Source organism: Pongo abelii, chromosome 2, assembly GCF_028885655.2.
Source record: "Pongo abelii isolate AG06213 chromosome 2, NHGRI_mPonAbe1-v2.0_pri, whole genome shotgun sequence".
Taxonomy (NCBI): Eukaryota; Metazoa; Chordata; class Mammalia; order Primates; family Hominidae; genus Pongo; species Pongo abelii.
The window spans coordinates 91,551,139-91,570,504 of NC_085928.1; the positions used below are offsets into that span (position 1 = coordinate 91,551,139).

General features: G+C 41.1%; 1 protein-coding gene across 13 annotated transcripts in view; it reads left to right on the forward strand.

Annotated features, from left to right (window-relative positions):
• Positions 1–19,366, forward strand: part of CADPS (calcium dependent secretion activator) — a 474,942-nt gene that overhangs the window by 101,506 nt on the left and 354,070 nt on the right. For all 13 annotated transcript variants that reach the window (XM_054551945.2, XM_054551946.2, XM_054551947.2 and 10 more), the window contains exons 2-3: positions 5,686–5,799; positions 18,060–18,392. In XM_054551945.2, the coding sequence (XP_054407920.1) occupies positions 5,686–5,799; positions 18,060–18,392 (447 nt within the window). The remainder of the gene's footprint in view (positions 1–5,685; positions 5,800–18,059; positions 18,393–19,366) is intronic.

Genomic DNA, 19,366 nt, shown 5'->3' on the forward strand with positions numbered 1-19,366 from the left:
TCTGCTTGGAATTCATTACTGCAATTGTAAATTCTGACCTTGATGTATAAGTGGTTTCTATACATATTAAATACTTTTAGATGGACTTCTATTTTAGGAGGATTCTCTCTCTAAGCAGCTCATCGAAGCCCATTTGTTTATTTAGAGTTGTACTGTCAGCTACTCTGGGCCAATTATTTCAGTTTATTCGTGCAAGGTCACCTTTTGGGTTGAATCCTATCAAAGTCAGTTAACTTTTAACCAGAGACAAACTCTGTCCCACAGTTGATTCTTAGACTGGCTTTTGCAAGTTTCTAAGTAAGATTTTCATTCACTCATGCAATTGGCAAAGGGTGTTAAGAAGTCAAAGATGAGTATGCGATTTCTGACTCAATTGTGAGAAATTCGAGAGCTAAGATTGTGCCTTGATACTGTTATATCGCCAGAGCCTAACACTGTGCCTGGTATACATTAAGCCCTTAATAGGCTCATGTACTCATTCAGCAAACATTCGTTGAGAGCTCACTGTGTGCATAGCAGCAAATGAGATGTATGTGTACAGCTATAAACAAGAAGCACAACAGTGAACAAGACAGATATGGTCCTTGTACTTGTGAAACATATATTCTTGTGGAGAGATAGATAATGAAAAGTAGGTATAATTTTAAAATAAAGAAGGCCCCAATATGCATCATAGGAAAATGGATAAATTGTGGTATACCTGTAAAATGGGATACTTCCCAGCCATGAGAAGGGACCAGCTATTGCTACTCCTAACCACAGGGATGAATCTCATCATGTATGATCGTACTGACACCAAGTTCAAAAACAGGCAACACTCATCTGTGATAATAGAAGTCAGGCTAGTGGTCACTTTTGGAGGGAGCAATGACTTTGGGAATATCCAGGAGCTTCTGGGGTCTGGGTAACGTCGTTTATCTTGATATGAAAGTTTGTTATCTGGAAAAGTTTACTTTGTGAGAATTTCTTATATTGATTGGGCATGACAGCTCAAGCTTATAATCCCACTTTGGGAGGCCAAGGCAGGTGGATCACTTGAGGCCAGGAGTTCAAGACCAGCCTGATCAACATGGCAAAACCCCATCTTTACTAAAAATACAAAACTTAGCTGGGCGTGGTGGTGCTTGCCTGTAATCCCAGCTACTCAGGAGGCTGAGGCAGGAGAATCACTTGAAGCTAGGAGGCAGAGTTTGCAGTGGGCTGACATAGTACCACTGCACTCCAGCCTGGGCAACAGAGCAAGACTCTGTCTCAAAAAAAAAAAAAAAAAAAAGAATTCCTCATATTCTGTGCTGATAAAGTATATTTTTCTATGTACATGTTATAATAATTAAATAATTTTACCTTAGAGAAGATAAGTGCTAACTGTGATAATGACTGTGCAGGAAGTGCTCAGGTTGCAGGGCACTGTGACAGAGATTATCTGGGAGAACATTACTGTAGGCGGAATGGTCAGGGAAGAGCTTCCCAGGAGATGCTGGCTCGGCTGAATCCTAAGGGGCCAGCCATGGGGAAAACCAGAAGAGCATCCCTGGTGAAGGGAACAGCAAGAGCAAAGGCTCTCAGGCAAGAAAAGTCAGGGCACAGTTGAGAAGTAAAAAAGACACCAGTGTGCTGGAGACCAGAGTAAGTAAAGAGCAGAGTGGAGCAAGTCAAAGTCAGGGTACGTCATGCAGGGCCTTGGAGGCCACTGAGTTTATCATTTGGCTCTTCTTTTATGCCAGGCCATGTGCTAAGATCTTGAGGTATATTACCCCATTCCCTTTTCATCTTTTTAGCAACATTGGGAGGTCAGTTTTATCATCCAAATTTTTTAATGAGGAACGAAGGCTTAGGGAAAGTAGCTTGCCTAAGGTCATCCAGCGTGGAAGTGAGTGGTATCACCAGGACTTGAACCTTTGTCTCTTGGACCCCAAGCCTGTGCGCTCAACTCCTGACTCATGATTCTGCCTCTGAGCTCTTAAGTTTAAATAAATAACTACTTCGCCACATAAAACATGCACCCATAGGACTGTGAACAAAATGCTGAGAAAATAGCGACCTCCACCTGGGGAGTCTGGAAGGGAGCACATGCACTAAATTTAAAGATGTGTACATGTGAAATGTCCCCAGAGGCAGGCATTCTCAAGGGAACAGTATGTGCAAACACTCAAAGATGAGAATTAGGGTGGGCACAGTGGTTCACGCCTATAATTCCAGCACTTTGGGAGGCCGAGGCGGGTGGATCACCTGAGGTCAGGAGTTCAAGACCCGCCTGGCCAACATGGTGAAACCTCATCTCTACTAAAAATACAAAAATTAGCCGGGTGTAGAGGCACACACCCATAGTCCCAGCTACTTGGGAGGCTGAGGCACGAGAATCACTTGAACCCAGGAGGTGGAGGTTGCAGTGAGCCAAGATCACACCACTGCACTCCAGCCTGGGCAACAGTGAGACTCTGTTTTTTTGTTTGTTTGTTTAAAAAAAAAATGAAGATGAGAATTAATCATCACAGTAGCTAAGATGTATTGAGCATTCATCCTGTGCTAAGTTCTTCAGTGAGTATTTTGCTTATCTTAATCCTCACAACAACTCTATGAGGTCAATATTGGCCCCATTTTAAAAATGAGAAAACTGAGCTTTAGAGAGGTTAGTCATTTGCCCAGGGAGACATGGCTAGTGAGTTGAGTAAATAAACACTAGGCTTGTTGAATTAGCGGTGAGAAAAGTCGTGAATTGTAAACCAGTAGGTGGCAAAACCCAGACATAAACAAAGTTCTGCCACAGAAGTCCATGCCCCCAACTCTCCTGCTGAGAGCTTAATGTGACTAGGCAAGCAAGGGATGCTTTGTGTGGCTTTGTGATGTGTGTTCTCTGAACTTGACTAAAATTAATGTTCCTGAAGTTCCTTAGCTCCTTTCTCCTTTGAGAGTTTTATATTCTGCAATTTCTCCTCTCTGAAATCCTGAATCATAATTTTATGTGCTTTTTTGTTTGCATTTTCCTCTCCACCTAGACTATAAGATCCCTGAAGAAAAGCCCTTATTTCTTTTGATTCCTTAGTGCCCAGCCCTAAGAAATAACGGGTGAGATCAGGGGTTGAGTGTGTTGACCACTGAACTCTTAGTGTCTGGTGCAGGGCTGGGCAGAGGGTGGGTGCTCTATAAATATTTCTTAACTAAATGAGCACCATGCTTATTTAAGGAAAGGTTAGAGAGATAATAGATTTGGCCTGGGTCAACAATCAATCTTGATCATTCATATGGTATGTGCATAATTTTATTTCAATTACTTAATCACTTAAGACAAAAGCGAGGTCTATAGGCCTCCATTCCTCTCCTGCTCCATCATCCCACCCCACTCCCAAAATCACGCAAAGCTGGTATTGACACTGTTTTAGAAGGAATTCTGAGCAAGAAATCCTGTGAGATGCCTTAGTTGGTCCTATACTGTTAGGATTTGTGAACTAGATTAAGGCTGGCCTGCTTAAAATAAATTTATGTTATGGGTATCATTTTTATGAGCAAATCAACTGCTACCTAATATTTCAGTTCAAATGGTTTCAAGCCCATAAAAAATAACTGTGATTTTCTCTTCAATTTCACATATCAATATCCATGGGTCAGAGCAGGAAAGCTTAAGCAACTTAGAAGTGAGTTTATTCCATGCTTTAGGTCTGAACTGGTCCAGTGCAATAGCCACTAGCCACATGTGGCTATTGAACACCTGCAGTTTGGTTACTCTGAATTGAGATATGTTGTAAGGGTAAACTACACCAGATTCCAAAGGCATAGCATTTTTTAAACGTAATCTGTCTCATTAATAATTTAAATACTGATTACATGTTGAAACGTTATTTTGGCTATATTGAGTTAAATAAAGTATATCAAAATTCATTTCACTTGTTTCTATTTTTTTAATGTGGCTACTATAAAATTTAAAATTATATATGTGGCTAACATTGAATAGTGGTGCACTAGAATGTAACAAATATGAGTCTGATAAATTTCTAATCCCTTTTAATCTACCCTTGACTTCACTATTCCCCAACTTCTTCCAAAGATACAAAAATTAATGAAAGCACCCAGCTTCCATCTGTGTCACAAACAAAATTCTGTTTTGTTTTTGTTTCTTGACTGAGTCAAAACTCATGCTGGCTTTGAGTCTCTACCATTAAAGCTAATTATATTGACTCTAATGGTAAAATCACATGGATTTATATTAAAACTTTTAATTTTTTAAAAGAACTCATGTTATTGAATAACTATAACTATACCAGGACAATGGGTAATTAGAATTACCACCATTTTCCAAGTGAGAAAACTAAGGACGAGATAAAATTTATTTAAAGCCACCCCTGATCCAGAAAGGCTGGCTCCTCACTCTCAGGTCAATGCAGAATATAAGTAACTTTTTCCAGATGACACAGTGGCCAACAGAACTGGTACTGGACTGATCTTCTTACTTTTTCCATTAGAACAGTGGTTCACAGAGGTGGTTTCTCATGATCAATTATAAAGCATAACTTTTTACAAAAAGTTTAACTTTTTCAAGTTAAAAGTTTTTAACTTTTAAAACAGCAAAGTTTTGGCTGACTTTTTAATATACATATTTTATATAAATTAGAACCAATGAAAAGATACCTGAAAATAACATGTCTTGCATACACTCCATTCATTCATTCATGTAATCAGCCCTGAGTGTCCAGCACATGTAAGGCAGTTAGCTATGCCCTGGGAAAACATCGATGAATAAGATAGCAAGAAAAGACACATCATGTAACAAATTTAATCATCATCAAGCAGTTAAATAAACACTGTGCTGTGGAATCACATAGCAGGAAGACCTGCGCCTAGCCTGGGGGCTGGGAAGGGCTTCATAAATTAGTGCTGCCTGCATTGATACCTGATGGATGGTAGGATAGAGCCAGATAAGGGGTGAGGAGGAGGAATGAGTATGAATCTTTTAGGAATGTTTTCCTAAGAAAGAAAGGTGGGATTGATAGGCAAGGAATTGTACATAACCTAGTACCCAAATTCTCTATGCCACATCCCAGAAGTATATCCTGTACCCAAACATCATCTGTCATGTGATCATGGACGTACCAACAACAATAAAGTTTGAAAACCTCTGCATATGGTCATACTGCATTCATCAAGGTATTTCAGACCACCAGAGGGGCATGTGCAGTGCTGTGTTTGCTATTACATGTTTAACAACCATCTCTCAGGAGGGGAAAAAAAAACTTTTGTAGCATTTGCCAATTTCCATGGTATAAATATTCCCACCTTGGCTGATATGAAGCTGCCAATGAGACAACACTGAATGTGGAGCTGGGAAGAGATGGGTGGTAGCACACTCCCTTATATAGAATTTCCCTCATGCAAATACCATAGGTGTAAGTAACCTCAAAAGCACTGATAAAAGTGAAATGTGGTAAAATAACTAGGAGGCAATGAATTTTAAGTATTAAAAGTGTATTAACTTTGTTTTTAATATAATTTATTTAACTATATATTATTTTAAAATAATGGCTGTGTTTAACACTGGCTCACGGAAGTTTCCACAGATTCACTAATCAGCTGTCACACACCTGTACAAGCCAGCTCCAATACACCAATGAGTCTGGCATCTTCAGCATAAAGTATCCATGATCCTTGTCTAGAACATGTTCTCACATTTCCCTCTTTTTCTTTTTCTTACAGATCAGCAAACAGCAGCTGCAGACAGTCAAGGACAGGTTTCAGGCTTTCCTCAATGGGGAAACCCAGATCATGGCTGACGAAGCCTTCATGAACGCTGTGCAGAGTTACTATGAGGTGAGAATCACTGTTCAGAAGAATGCCAAGACCACTCAAGCCCTAGGCCTGGGGAGTCTGAGCTGCAGGGCAATGAGGGCAATGGGGACAATCGTTTTGGTTTACTACAGGATCATCCCTCCTAAGGCAAATGGGTTGGTGATTGGTTACAATGTTAAGAAATAACAGTATTTTGTTTTGGGGAAAACTAAATGTAAGCCACTATTTAACAATGGAGTTTTATACCAGGCAATATACTGAGTGTTTTTAATACAAGATATAACAGTCTTATGAATTAGGTCTGATTGTATTTCCATTTTACTGATGAAGAGACTGAGGCTCAGAGAGGTTAAATTAATTACTCAAGGTCACACAGCTATAAAAAATCACAACCTGTGACTTTGAGTCAGGAGCATTTTTCTCACCACTTACACCATTTTTAAAGGATGTTAGCACCTCCCAAGGATGGTAGTTTCATGAACTTCCTTATTCTTTTTTTAAAAATGTTGCTTTCTTTTCTGGAGCTGGAACCACTGTCCAAAATGCAGTGCTGTTCTCTAGAGAAAATCTACAAAAGAGAGAATATATTCTGAGTATGTATTACAGGTAAACTGTCACCACTAGACCTCAGAAGCTTATCAGTAAAGTGGATTTGTATTTCTGCAAATATTTTTAAATTTTATAAGTGTTCTTTCTCAGTGTGCATATTGGCTATTATTTCTATATGATTATGAAGTGGACATGCCATACATTCCTATTGGCAATGCTTTCCTCATACGCGTATTTTCAAATATGATTATTTGGTCACTGAGTGACATTTTACTTTATATTAATCTATTTTAATGTGAACCAGGTAAATACTCTCTGTGTTTGGAATCCTATGCCCCAAATGTCTTATGCATTGTCAAGGCTAGATGACAACCATTAGAGACCAGCTCCTAAGCACTGAAAGCTTATGATATCCTGCTATATACAATTCACAGTAATAATGATAAACTTGAAGATAGGTATAAGAAAAATGTAACAAAATCTGATTTTCCCCTGGGATTGTTTCACTGATTTCCTTCCTTCCTTGTTTCCTTTATTTATTAGATAGAAAATTATTTCAAAACAAAAATGTTGATGTGCCTGCTTTGCTGGTGCTCTAAGCACGTACTTAGTCTGCCCATCTGATTCAGCCCACAACAGATGCTTTAAATATGTTAATTGATTGAAGCCTAGGTAGAGGCAAAATCCTGATTTGGCAAAACTCTTCTTCCCACTTGCTAAAGCACTTGACTCCTTCCTTCATGGAGAGAGTAAGACTGCAATTAGATCTTGTGAAAATATTATTGATTGGTTTGCTAATTAGCATTTAATAGTAAACAGTCTTTGTGATGTTTGCTGGGACCAACCACAGACTCCTTTTACTCACCATTTTCTTCATGAAATTTTTATTTGTATCTATTTTAGAAGTTAAATTTGTTTTTATAGTTGTCCAAATTTAAATCTTTTAAAATTTTAAAAGTATCATTCATTATCGCCAATGAGTGTCAAACTTGCTGCTTTATCTGATGTGGTACAGTTTTTTGGTTGAATTTCATGGGGAGTAGAAATGAGATTTGGAATCACAGTGATATATGATAGTGAATAACTTGAATATATTTAACAAAGGTTTTGTTTAGAAACTGCCCAGGAATGAAATTCATTTTCTCTCTTTGTTCAAGTTCTGGAAGCCAGTCGGAGAGTAATGGCAGAACCCTTGTCAGGCCAAGTAGACCCCTATCAATAGTTCTCCATATTTAGAGTCATTCACCAGAGTTTATAAATTTATAGGTTGCAAATCTTAATTAGAAAGCTCATTTGACTAATGGCATAAATTAAAAGAAAGTGTCATTTCTATCTATTAATTAAATGTGAAAATTAATAGTCATCAATGTGCTAATGAGTCTCTGGAAATTACCATTACATCTACAGTGATCCCAATGTTTTCCTCTATAGTGGCTAGTTTATTGGAAACAGTTTCTTTTTTTGTCTGGTAAGAATACAGGCATTGAGAAATTACTGAATATTTAATGTTAGCATTTGAGTAACATAAGAAAGGATGTGGGGTATTAATGGTCTAACTGCTGTCTTCATTAGTAAATACTTTGGAGAGTCTTAGATTCACTTTTCCAGGGAAGTCTAATACTCTAAAGTGAAGGTTCTCTATCAGGAGATCAGGGTTAACACTTTACTTGGGAGCTCTCCAAGTTGATTACACCTTCCTTTCTCCTTTCCCCTTCATGCTTGGGCTATGGAGAAGCTGGTGTCTCTTCCTCTACCCAACTCTGGGTTCCAATTGCTTCTCTGTTGGCCCCTATCTTAGTCAGGACTCTATGGATTATAAGTGACCGATACCTAGGTCATACTGGATAACCCTAAAAAGAAATTTATTTCCTCAATTAACTTAAAAGTCCACGAGTAGGCCTGGCTTCAGCCATGGCTGGATCCAGAGGCTCCAAAGTTACCAGCGGGATGGGTATCTTCCCCCCACCTCTCCACTGTGCTCATCCCTGTGTTGACTTCCTTCTTGGTCAGCTTCTTTCCATGTGGAAGACCTTGGCAGCCCCAGGGCACATCCTACCAGTTTAGCACCTCCAGGAGCAAAGAGAACACCCCTGCTGAGCTCCCTAGCAAAGACATGGGGTGACTTTGTTGGACTGACATGGATCATATGTCCCTTCTTGAGTCAGTCACCGTGGATGCGGGTGAAATAGACTGGGGAGATAAGGCTTAGGACAACCACCATCTCTGGCACCTGAGTACAGGCTCAGCTGCACTGGAACCATTTTCAGGAAGAATGTAATGTTTCTTAATAAAACATTAGGCTGCTTTTTACCAAAACAGGGGGAATATACACTCAGCAGACGACACCAACAGATATCCTCCTTCCAAATTCTCTTTCACATACACACACACTCCACCCTACCATGCCACAACTTCACACTCCAGTTTACCAACAGCAATAATGTTAAAAAATAGCGTAACAGCAATCATCTCAAAATGTTCTGGGATTTGTATACTTTAAAAAGTCAGTTTTAGATATTGGTCTTGTTTTGCTAATGCATATATTCATTACTCAGTATCCACAGAGCATTAGTTCCAGGGCTTCCTCAAATACAAAATCCTCAGACGCTCAAGTCCCTGATATAAAATAGTATAGTGTTTGCATATAACCTATGCACATCCTCCCATATACCTTTCTTTTTTTTTTTTTTTTCGAGTCAGGGTTTCCTTTCTGTTACCCAGGCTGGAGTGCAGTCATATAATCACAGCTCACTGCAGCCTCAACCTCCCTGGCTAAATTGATCCTCCCTCCCCAGCCTCCCATATAGTTGGACTACAGGTGCATGCCACCATGCCAGACTACTTTTTGTATTTTTTGTAGAGAGAGGGTTTTGCTATGTTGCCCAGGCTGGGCTTCACCTCCTGGGCTCAAGCGATTCTCCCACCTCAGCCTCCCAAGTACCTGGGACTATAGGTGCATGCCATCATGCCAGACTAATTTTTGATTTTTTGTAGAAGGAGGGTTTCACTATGTTAACCAGGCTGGTCTTGAACTCCTGGGCTCAAGTAATCCACCCGCGTTGGCCCCCCAAAATGCTGGGATTACCGGCATGAGCCACCACACCTGGCCTTCTCCCATACACATTAAATCATCTCCAGATTACTCATAAAACCTAATACAATGTAAATGCTATGTAAATTGTTGTCATACTATATTGGTTTTATTTGTATTACTTTTTATTGTTATTTCTTATTTTATATATTTTGTATCTGTAGTTGGCTGAATGCATGAATGTGGAACCTGTGGATACAGAGGGCCAACTGCTGTAATGATCTCTCAGCATGCTAGAGTAGTAAAGACCATCTTTTAATAAATGAGAGGAGAGAAGAGGTGCTGTTCCTTTTCCATCTGTGCCCATCCAGCCCAGTCTGAACTAAGCTAGTCACCATTAACAACAAGTTGGTGAGGCCTGGGCCATGAGTGGGGATGGGAGAAAGGAGACCAAGGTCCCCATGGTTCTCAAGAGCACACAGGTTTATTTTTGTCCTTTCCTGATGGCCCTGATTGTCAGAGCAGATCAAGCAGGGCAACAGATTAATCCATTAATCTCTTCAATTCCGGCTTTCAGGGCCAAGGGCTGGAGGCTGGGATGGGTGCTCTGAGATCTGGCCCAGCAATTCTGTCTGGTTCTCACACCCCTGGTCCTGAGATATGGCATCAGAGAGCCATTTCTCTGTGTTCCTCACACCTTTTCTAACTATTTTTAAGAAAAATGTCCAAAATATAAGCCCTCTCTTGCTCTCTCCCTCCCTCCTCACACTCACCTCCTCATGCTCACCTCCTCACCTCCCTGCTTGATTTTAGTTTCTTCACATGCTGGTCCTGGCATCAGAGAAAATAGGTGGATAAAAAAGTTTTACAAAACTCAAATTGTTCCTGGAAGTGAACATGGGGATATTTGCAAGAAAGTGGGAGTGTCAAATGTGGCAGAAGACATAAAAATTCATTTCAGGACACTGCATCTGATGTCTGAACTTCAGCCAGTGAAGCTGCTATGGTTGAGCTTTGTTTGGAGTGTGTGAGTGTTGTTTTGTTGTTGTTGTTGTTATTTTTTGTTTGTTTGTATTGTTTTGTTTTTGTTTTTAAATAAATGCCTAGTTCATTTTTGTCAAACTAGCTTTGAACGTTGCAACAGACAGAATTCTTTAGTTGCTAGCAACAGAAATCGACTGTGGTTAAATTAAGCCCTAATCATCATCATCATCATAACAACAGCAGAAGCAACAACAACAACAATAGTTTGCTGTTGTTGCTGGTATTGTTATTATCAGAAGAAACAGCTTAGCTTCAGAAAAGAAGGAAACCAGAGCAGTTTAACTTCAGGAAGCCAGATAGTAAGATATAACAGACACTTAATAATTGAGATAAACCTACTCTAGCCCAGTCCATTCTCATGCCAGCCCACTCAGAATGTGAACTCAAGAAGTGGCAGTCTTACTGACCAAGCTCAGATCCCAACTCCCCACTTGGCTAGAGAAGGACAAAGTCCTACAATTGACAATCCCACGGCAACTATGCAATGAGAAAGCAGTTCTTGGAAGAAAGACTGAGGTACTATTATCAGAAGAGGAAGAACAGTTGGCAGGCTAAAACTGCAGGTTTCATCTATGCAAGAAGACATTTTGTTTAGTTATTATGGTTGAACTTTTTTTATTTAAGAGGAGTATAAGTCAGGTCACACTGGCTATTTTTCTAAAATGAAGCAATATATTTTCTAATAAGTAGAATGGCTACAACTACTCCATGGTACCTGAGATACCATGATAAACAGGTACATCCATAGGGGAAGAGTAACTACCCACTCTAAAGCATTGATTCTTGCAGGGAAAGCCCAGCAAGGAGGAGGCAGGAGGCAGCAGGCAGAGTGGTTAAGAGGATGAGTTTAGTGTCCAAGGCCAGGTGCAGTTCACATCTGTTATCCCAGTACTTTGTGAGGCTGAGGTGGGAGGATCACATGCGGCCAGAGGTTCAAGGCTGCAGTGAGCTGCACCACTGCACTCCAGCCTGGGTGACAGAATGAGACCCTGTCTCTAAATAAATTAAAAATAAAAATTGTGTCCGACAGAGGTGGGTTGAGTTCTAGTCCAGTTACACACTGACTCTAGGACCTCAGCCAAGTCTGAGCCTTAGTTGCTTCATCTGTAATAGGACCTTCCTTGCCTAATTGCTCTCAAGACTAAATGAGAATATATATACCTGGACAGTTCCATTATTAATATATTAAGGTTAGAATATATTACTATATTAAGGTTAGAAATGAGCATGATGGTATGGTGTCCATATGCTGCATAGAAATAGAAGAAGAGAGTTGAAAGTTGATAGAATCAATTCACTCCCTGGGCATGGAGGAAGGGAGGTACAAGATGGAGCAGGGGAAAAGGATATAGAAAAGAGAAAGGAAAGTACTTTTGCTCCTAACCTAGCACCACCTACCACAAGGTGATGGCCCTAGATCTGCTTCTGAAACTTTGCCCAGAATCCTTTACTTTTTGGTGAAGAATATTTTTAAGATTTGAAAATACATTTTATTTTGGAAATGAAAATGCACCTTGCCTCAAAGAAGGTAAAATTTGTATTTTTCCAGGTAGAAAAGATGTGTTTCAAATGACCGTGAAAGTAAAACATGCCCACTATAAAAATAAAACAGATAATGTAGAAAAATCTCTGCATTTACCTGGTTAAAAAATACTTGCAATCCCATCATGCTAGATAACCAAAATTAAACTTTGGTTTCTATCTTTCCAGATACTTTTAATGTATCTATGCATGTCAAGATAACTATCTGGCTTGCATATTAAGGTGGGAAATTACCACAAACTATAAAGGACCCACTTCTTTTATTTAACACGGTTGTTTTCAGTCTCCTTCCTACCTTTCCAAAGGTCACACAAATGACACACTCTCATCGGTAAACTGTCTGTCTTATTTCATATGGTATTCTAAATCCAGAGCCATGCTCCTATCCTCCAATTCCACCTCACCCCTGCCATTGGAAGGCTCTGGTCCATTATAACCATATATCATGGACATCTTTGGATGCTAATGAAAAAATATATATCTTTTTTCATGGCTGCATGATATTCTATTTAAAAATAACAGCTAACTTGTATTACATTCTTAGCCTATAGTAGGCAACAGGCTAACCAACTTGCAGGCATAATATCACTGAATCAGCATTCAGGGATCACCAAAATCCTACAAAGGAAGGTTGTTATAACCCCCATCTTAAAGGTGAGGAAATTAAAGCCCAGGAAGATTAAGTAACTTGCTCAGGTGGCAAAGCTAGCAAGCAACAGAGCCAGGATTTGAACCCAGGTGTTCTAATACCAGGGCCCATCCTCCTAACCATGATGTCTACTCCTTTCATTATTTATGTGTCCATTTATTAATAGCAATGAGGTTTGTGTTTCTTGCAAACCTTATTTACTCTAACATCTAGGTGTTTTTCTTATTTATATTGAAAAGATATGTTTTTTCAGAGCAGGAATGAATCTGCCCTGGCTTCTCAGCTTATCAGCCAGCAAATGGGAGCTAGGCCAACCTCATCCATAATGTGAACAGTCACTAAGTACTGATGTGTTTGTGTGTTTCTCAAATGACCTTGAGGTTGCTTGGCTCTGGTGATGGAGGGAAGGACTGATGGATGAGGTCGAGTTGCTGAATTGACTGTCCTTCACAATTCCATGTTTATTTGTTTATCTTCCATCTCTCATTATGACCTGTCTGGAAGTTGGCAGAAAAGCAGGGAGGATTTATGGATGTGCCCATATAGAACTGGGCTTGGGGTTAAAGTCTCTTGTGGCAGCCACTAAAAAGCAAAAACAGAAACAAACACGGATAAGAAATACAGACAGAGCTCCCAGCACAATTGAGTTTGAATAGTTGTTTTAGAGACACACAGGCACATCAGTACTTAGTGTTTGTATTCATTATAGGGTGAGGCTGGCCCAGGCCCCACTTCCTCTTTGACAGACTGAGAAGCCAAGACAGATGATGTGCCTGTAAAAATAGTTTCCTGCTGCCACCTTCTCTCCTCATGGCTGTCTTGTCTCCATTGGGCAATTCATCTTTACTGTCTCCCCAATCTTTGGCCTCCTTCCTCCATGTTCTTGTCATTCCACTCATCTCTCCTCTTTCTAGGATCTGGCAGTTGTATCTTAACACAGAACAGATAGATCCCTCCACTTTTCAAAGTCTTCTCAGTTTGATCCTCATCAAAGAAGAAAGGCTGGATTCCTTCATTGTTTACCATGAAGGAGAGTGAGATTGATGGAGGTTAGGTGACTTGTCTTCCGCTGGTAATTCAGAAGTATTTATTGAGTAGCTACTATGTACAGAGGAAGTGGCCTACTATGTGAGGCAGATGCCATGTTCAGGATTCAGGGTTCACCTGATATGGTTTGGCTTTGTCCCCACCCAAATCTCATCTTGAATTGTAGCTCCCATAATTCCCACGTGTCATGGGGGTAGCCAGTGAGAGGTAACTGAATCATGGGAGCAGATCTTTCCCATGCTGTTCTCGTGATAGTGAATAAGTCTCAAGATATCTGATGGTTTTGTAAAGGGGAGTTGCCATGCACATGCTCTCTTGCCTGCAGCCATGCCATGTAAGACGTGCCTTTGCTCCTCCTTTGACTTCCACCGTGATTGTGAGGCCTCCCCAGCCATGTGGAACTGTGAATCCATTAAATCTCTTTCCTTCACAAATTACCCAGTCTTGGGTATGTCTTTATTAGCAGCATGAGAACAGACTAATACATCACTCAACCAGTTACATCAGCTGGGACCCAAGTGCCAACATCTTTATTTCTTACCCCTTGTTATCTGGTCCCACGGAAAATCTAGCCTAAGTCTCTTGTTTTAAGAGACCAATATACCATGTGCTGGTTTCCCCTTGACCTTCTTGCCCCCATCCAGACATAGTCTCACTCCATATTTTTCCTGCTAGAGGAGTCTGCTTTGCTCTTATAGTTCATTCACTCATTCCACAAATATTTACTGAGCACCAGCTACGTGCCAAGCACTGTCTCAGGCACTAAGAAGCAGTAATAGAAACAAACAATGACAACCCTGCCTCCCTGGAACTTATAGTCTAGCTGGAGATCAGATATTTACCAAACAGTCACAAAAACAGTGGCAGATGGCAGCTGTGGAAGGGCTTTAGGAAAAAAGAATCTGGGGCTGAGAGCTTATAACTGAGGCCCATTTCAGGTTTGTGGGATACTAATGTGCATAGATGTAGAGGAGAGTATAGCTTCATTGTTGATTGAATGTTTTCATGTCACCCCTTATGTTTATTAGCACTGACAACAAAGGCTTAACCCCTTAGTGTCCCCACTGCCATCACACTCAGCAGGTCTCCTACAAGCACCTCTCAACTGGCCTCCCTGCCTATTTTCTTGGCTCCCTTCATCAGTCTGTTTTCCACGTTAAAGCCAAAGAATGTGAACTGGTTTGTGCCGTGTCCCAGCTTAAAACCTTCAATGGCTTTCCAGTGCCCTTAAAATGAAGACCTACAACCCTAATCCCCTCCTCCTCCTGAATACCTCCTCCTTCTCAATGCCTCCCTGGGCTCTCTGGCCCCTCACTACCCATCTCACATCTGTCACTCCCAGCCCTCATTGCCACAGCCACACTGACTCCTCCTTATTTCCTCAGGCACTTGGGGTCTTCACACATATTGTTCCTTCTCTCTAAAATAACTTACAGCTCTCCATTCACCTATCCATCTTTCATGCATCATCTCAAAGGTGTTTTCTTTCAGGAAGTCTTTCTTGACCGCATATTAGAATAGATTCCTAGCTATAGGTTCTTGTGGACCCTTGTCTTGATAGCACTTGTTCCATCCAGATCGTAATCATATTTGCATGGCATTATTAGGATTATGTCAGTTGGATTCCATGAGAGCTAAATCTGTGTCTTCCTCACCACTGTATTCCTGACACCTGGTACAGTGTCTTCCACCTAGGGAGTAACCAAAGAAAGGATGAATGGGTTCATGGAGAAGTTTATAATCATTACAGTTAAAAGGATAGTCCCAAATCTTATTGTTCAATTCCTTTGGTGTATGGATAAGAAATTGGAGAATCAGGCCAGGCATGGTGGCTCACGCCTATAATCCCAACTCTTTGGGAAGCCCAAGTGGGTGTTATCACTTGAGGTCAGGAGTTGGTGACCAGCCTGGCCTACATGGAGAAACCCCATCTCTACTGCTATAAAACATAATAATGATAACAAAAATTAGCTGGACATGGTGGCAGATGCCTGTAATCCCATCTACTTGGGAGGCTGAGGCAGGAGAATCGCTTGAACCCAGGAGGCAGAGGTTGCAGTGAGCCAAGATCGCACCACTGTACTTCAGCCTGGGCAACAAAGTGAGACTCTGTCTCAAAAAAAAAAAAAAAGAAAAAGAAAAGAAAAAGAAATTAGAGAATCAGAGAGGGGAGATGATTTACTCAAGGTCACACAGCAAGTTAGAGGCAGAGCTGGCCTGAGATCATGATTTACAGCTGCTGCCACAATGCTCCATTGCCTTTCCAGAGACTTCCTCCACTAGCCTCAAAACACTGGTGTTTGAGATCTGTAATGTGTTGGTTAGATGGAGAAACCATCCCCATTAAGTGTTACAGGTTTGCAGGTGAATTATTTAGCTCATTAAGGCTCATGAGGCCTGAGGATTCATTTGAAACTATTTTGTCTATAATTAATTTTCAAATTAACTCTAAGGTTTCATCTGAGTACCAGTTCCCACTCATAGGGAAGCAGGCCGTGGCCTCTACCCTGTGAGTCAAACCCTCAGCCCTCCTTTCTGAATTAGTTCATTAAAGTCAACAGTAAACCAGAGCCTTTTTAAAAAAAACATTTCTCCACCCCAGAAACACTTTGTGATGAAGCATGAGGCAATGAGATGCCCCCAGGCAGTGCTGTCTCATGGTCAACAAGTGCATTTCCTGAAATCTGACAGGGGAATGAACGTTTGCTCTGCCTCTTGAAGGATATTTATGCACCTCCTGAAGTGTGACCAGGACACAGCTCAAACGTGTCAGATTCTTCCTCTCTGTGAATATGAAGCAGCGGCTTCACTGCCTTGTATTACACCCCAGAACCATGTAGCTCGTGTAAGCTTCCGAATAGTGGGCAGTGGAGCGAAAATAAGACTTTCTTAATAGAAGAAGGCTTGGTCCCAGGACTCAACCAGGCAGCACCAGCAGACCAACCAGGGATTTTCCACCAGGCGGGAGAGGCTTTCATCAAGCAGGAGAACCCTTCAGGGAAGGAAAGAACCAGGGTGAAGTAAAAAGACTACCCATTGGTAGTTAGACAATTTGAGTTACCAAAAGGAAGTCCCATCCCATCTCTGAAGTCTCGGTTTTTCATCTACAAAATAAACTTAACCTAACACCTATGTTCATTGTTAATTCACTTTTAAAGTGTCAGGTGCTGAAGACATTCTAGGACCTGAAGGCATTGTGAGGAACAAGAAGGACACGTTCCTTGCCCAAGTAGAGTTTACATTTCAGGAAGGAAGAGAGATAATTAAATATATGTTTAGCTGATACTTGTATACTTTCATTTAAAAGTATCATTGAAGGAATAAAAGGAGATACAAATAGTGGCTAATGTTTAATGCTATGTGCCTGATATCATGCCAGGCACTTTACATATAATAATAATAACAGCAACAAGTGAAACATGGGCCAGGCACTATTTTATGTGTGTTTTACACGTTAACACATTTAATCCTCATTTTAAAATACATACTGGCCTGGGCAACACAGCAAGACCCTGTCTCTACAAAAAGTTTAAAAAATTATCGAGGCATATCGGCACACACCTATAGTCCCAGTTACTTGAGGGGCTGAGGCAGGAGGATGGCTTGAGCCCAGGATTTTGAGGCTGCAGTGCATCGTGATCACCACTGAAGTCTGGCTTACATAACAGAGTAAAGCTCTGCCTCTATTTAAAATAAAAAATTAAATTCTGGGTGCATTGACTCATGCCTGTAATCCCAGCACTTTTGGAGGCCGAGGTGGATGGGTTGCTTGAGCCCAGGAGTTTGAGACCAGCCTGGGCAACATGGTGAAACCCTGTCTGTACCAAAAATACAAAATAAATAAATAAATAAATAAATAGCCAGGTGTGGTGGCATGCACTTAGTCCCAGCTACTCAGGAGGCTGAAGCTGGAGGTCGCTTGAGCCTGGGAGGCGGAGGTTACAGTGAGCTGTGATTGTCACTATAGTCCAGCCTAGGTGACAGAGCAAGACTGTCTCAAAAAGAAATTAAACATTAAATAAATACTATTATTCCCATTTTATAAATGGGAACACTGAGGTACAAAGAGGTTAACTGGCCCAAAGTCCCACAGCCACTAAGGGGCAGAGAACCTATGCAGCCTGGGCACAGGTCTGTATACGATGTGCTGCCTCTCATTATAGTATCATTTCATTTAATCCTTGCATCAACCTGGTAAGTACAATTGTTATTCTCATCTTACAGATGTGGACACAGAAGCAGAATGTGTAAGTGACTACTCTGAGTTTGCACAGCCAGCAGGTAGTGGGGCAGGATGAGACCCACAGTGGTTCCTCCTGGGATGCACGTGAGGTGGGCTGGCCCAGTGTCCAGCCCCAGGGAACTGGTACCTCTGTGGTCAACTCTCTTACAGTCTTTCCTGGCCTTGTTCTTGCTCAGGTGTTCCTGAAGAGCGACCGTGTGGCCCGCATGGTTCAGAGTGGAGGCTGTTCCGCCAACGACTCCCGGGAGGTCTTCAAGAAGCACATTGAGAAGAGAGTGCGCAGCCTGCCTGAGATTGATGGCCTCAGCAAGGAGACTGTGCTGAGCTCCTGGATGGCCAAATTTGATGCCATCTACCGTGGAGAAGAGGACCCACGGAAGCAGCAGGCCCGGATGACAGCCAGCGCAGCCTCCGAGCTGATTCTGAGCAAGGAGCAACTCTATGAGATGTTCCAGAACATTCTTGGGATCAAGAAGTTCGAACATCAGCTCCTGTACAATGCCTGCCAGGTAAGGTGTTTCTTACCTGGGCCTAGAGCTGTGGGTAAGCAGAGCTGCATTCCAACTTCTGTGAGATGCTTCTTGATTTTTTTTAAAAAAGGATTAAAACTTATATTTTATTACTCTACTGGTAAAAAGTTGAATACAGTTTAGGCTACAGTATATTCATGCTTTTCTTCTGATTTAAAAAATAAAGAAAGAAAACATTTTTGTGAGCCCTTAAAAGTCTCAGGGGCCCTAGGCACTGAGCTTATTTTGTCTAATGGGTAAGTTGGCCCTATGAGTAAGGCCTGTTTTCCATGTGTCAAAAGTGCTAAAAATCAATTTTTTTTACAATATGGTTCTGCCTTTGGTGTTTGCCAGTTGAAGGGCTTGTGCTTCCTCTGCTGGGAAGACAACTGAACTTAGCACCTGCCTGTCAAGAATAATTTTTTAAAATGGAAAGCTTGCAAAAGGCCCGATACCTGTATATTAGTCACATCATGAATTTCTGCGTGGTTCTGGTGGCAAGAGCTGAGGCTCTACTTGGGTCCACCCCAAAATGGGCCTGTATTTCCTCTAGATGGAGGACTGGGGAAGTGAGGTATCTCATATCTTGATATCCTGCCTAACCTTAGCATTATATTCATTTATTCAATAAATATTTATTATGTGCCTATTTTGCAGTCTGAAATTCTTACTGGGTGTCTCTTAGGAGCAGTTTAAAAATGCACATTCCCAGCTGCTAGCCCTAGAGATTCTCATTCTGCAGCCTCAGAGCATGGCCCAGGAATCTGCATTTTAAACAAGGACCTTCCCTCCTGGTAATTATGTTGCCCTTCACCTTCAAAGAACTATCAGAGAGATTCATCTTTGCCTTGTTTGCTAATATTCCCAGTATATAAAATCTTGGCACAGAGTGAATGCTCAGTAAATACTTATCAGATTAATAAATGGATAATGGAAAATTATTTTAACTAGTAGGTAGGGTCTTATCAACTATG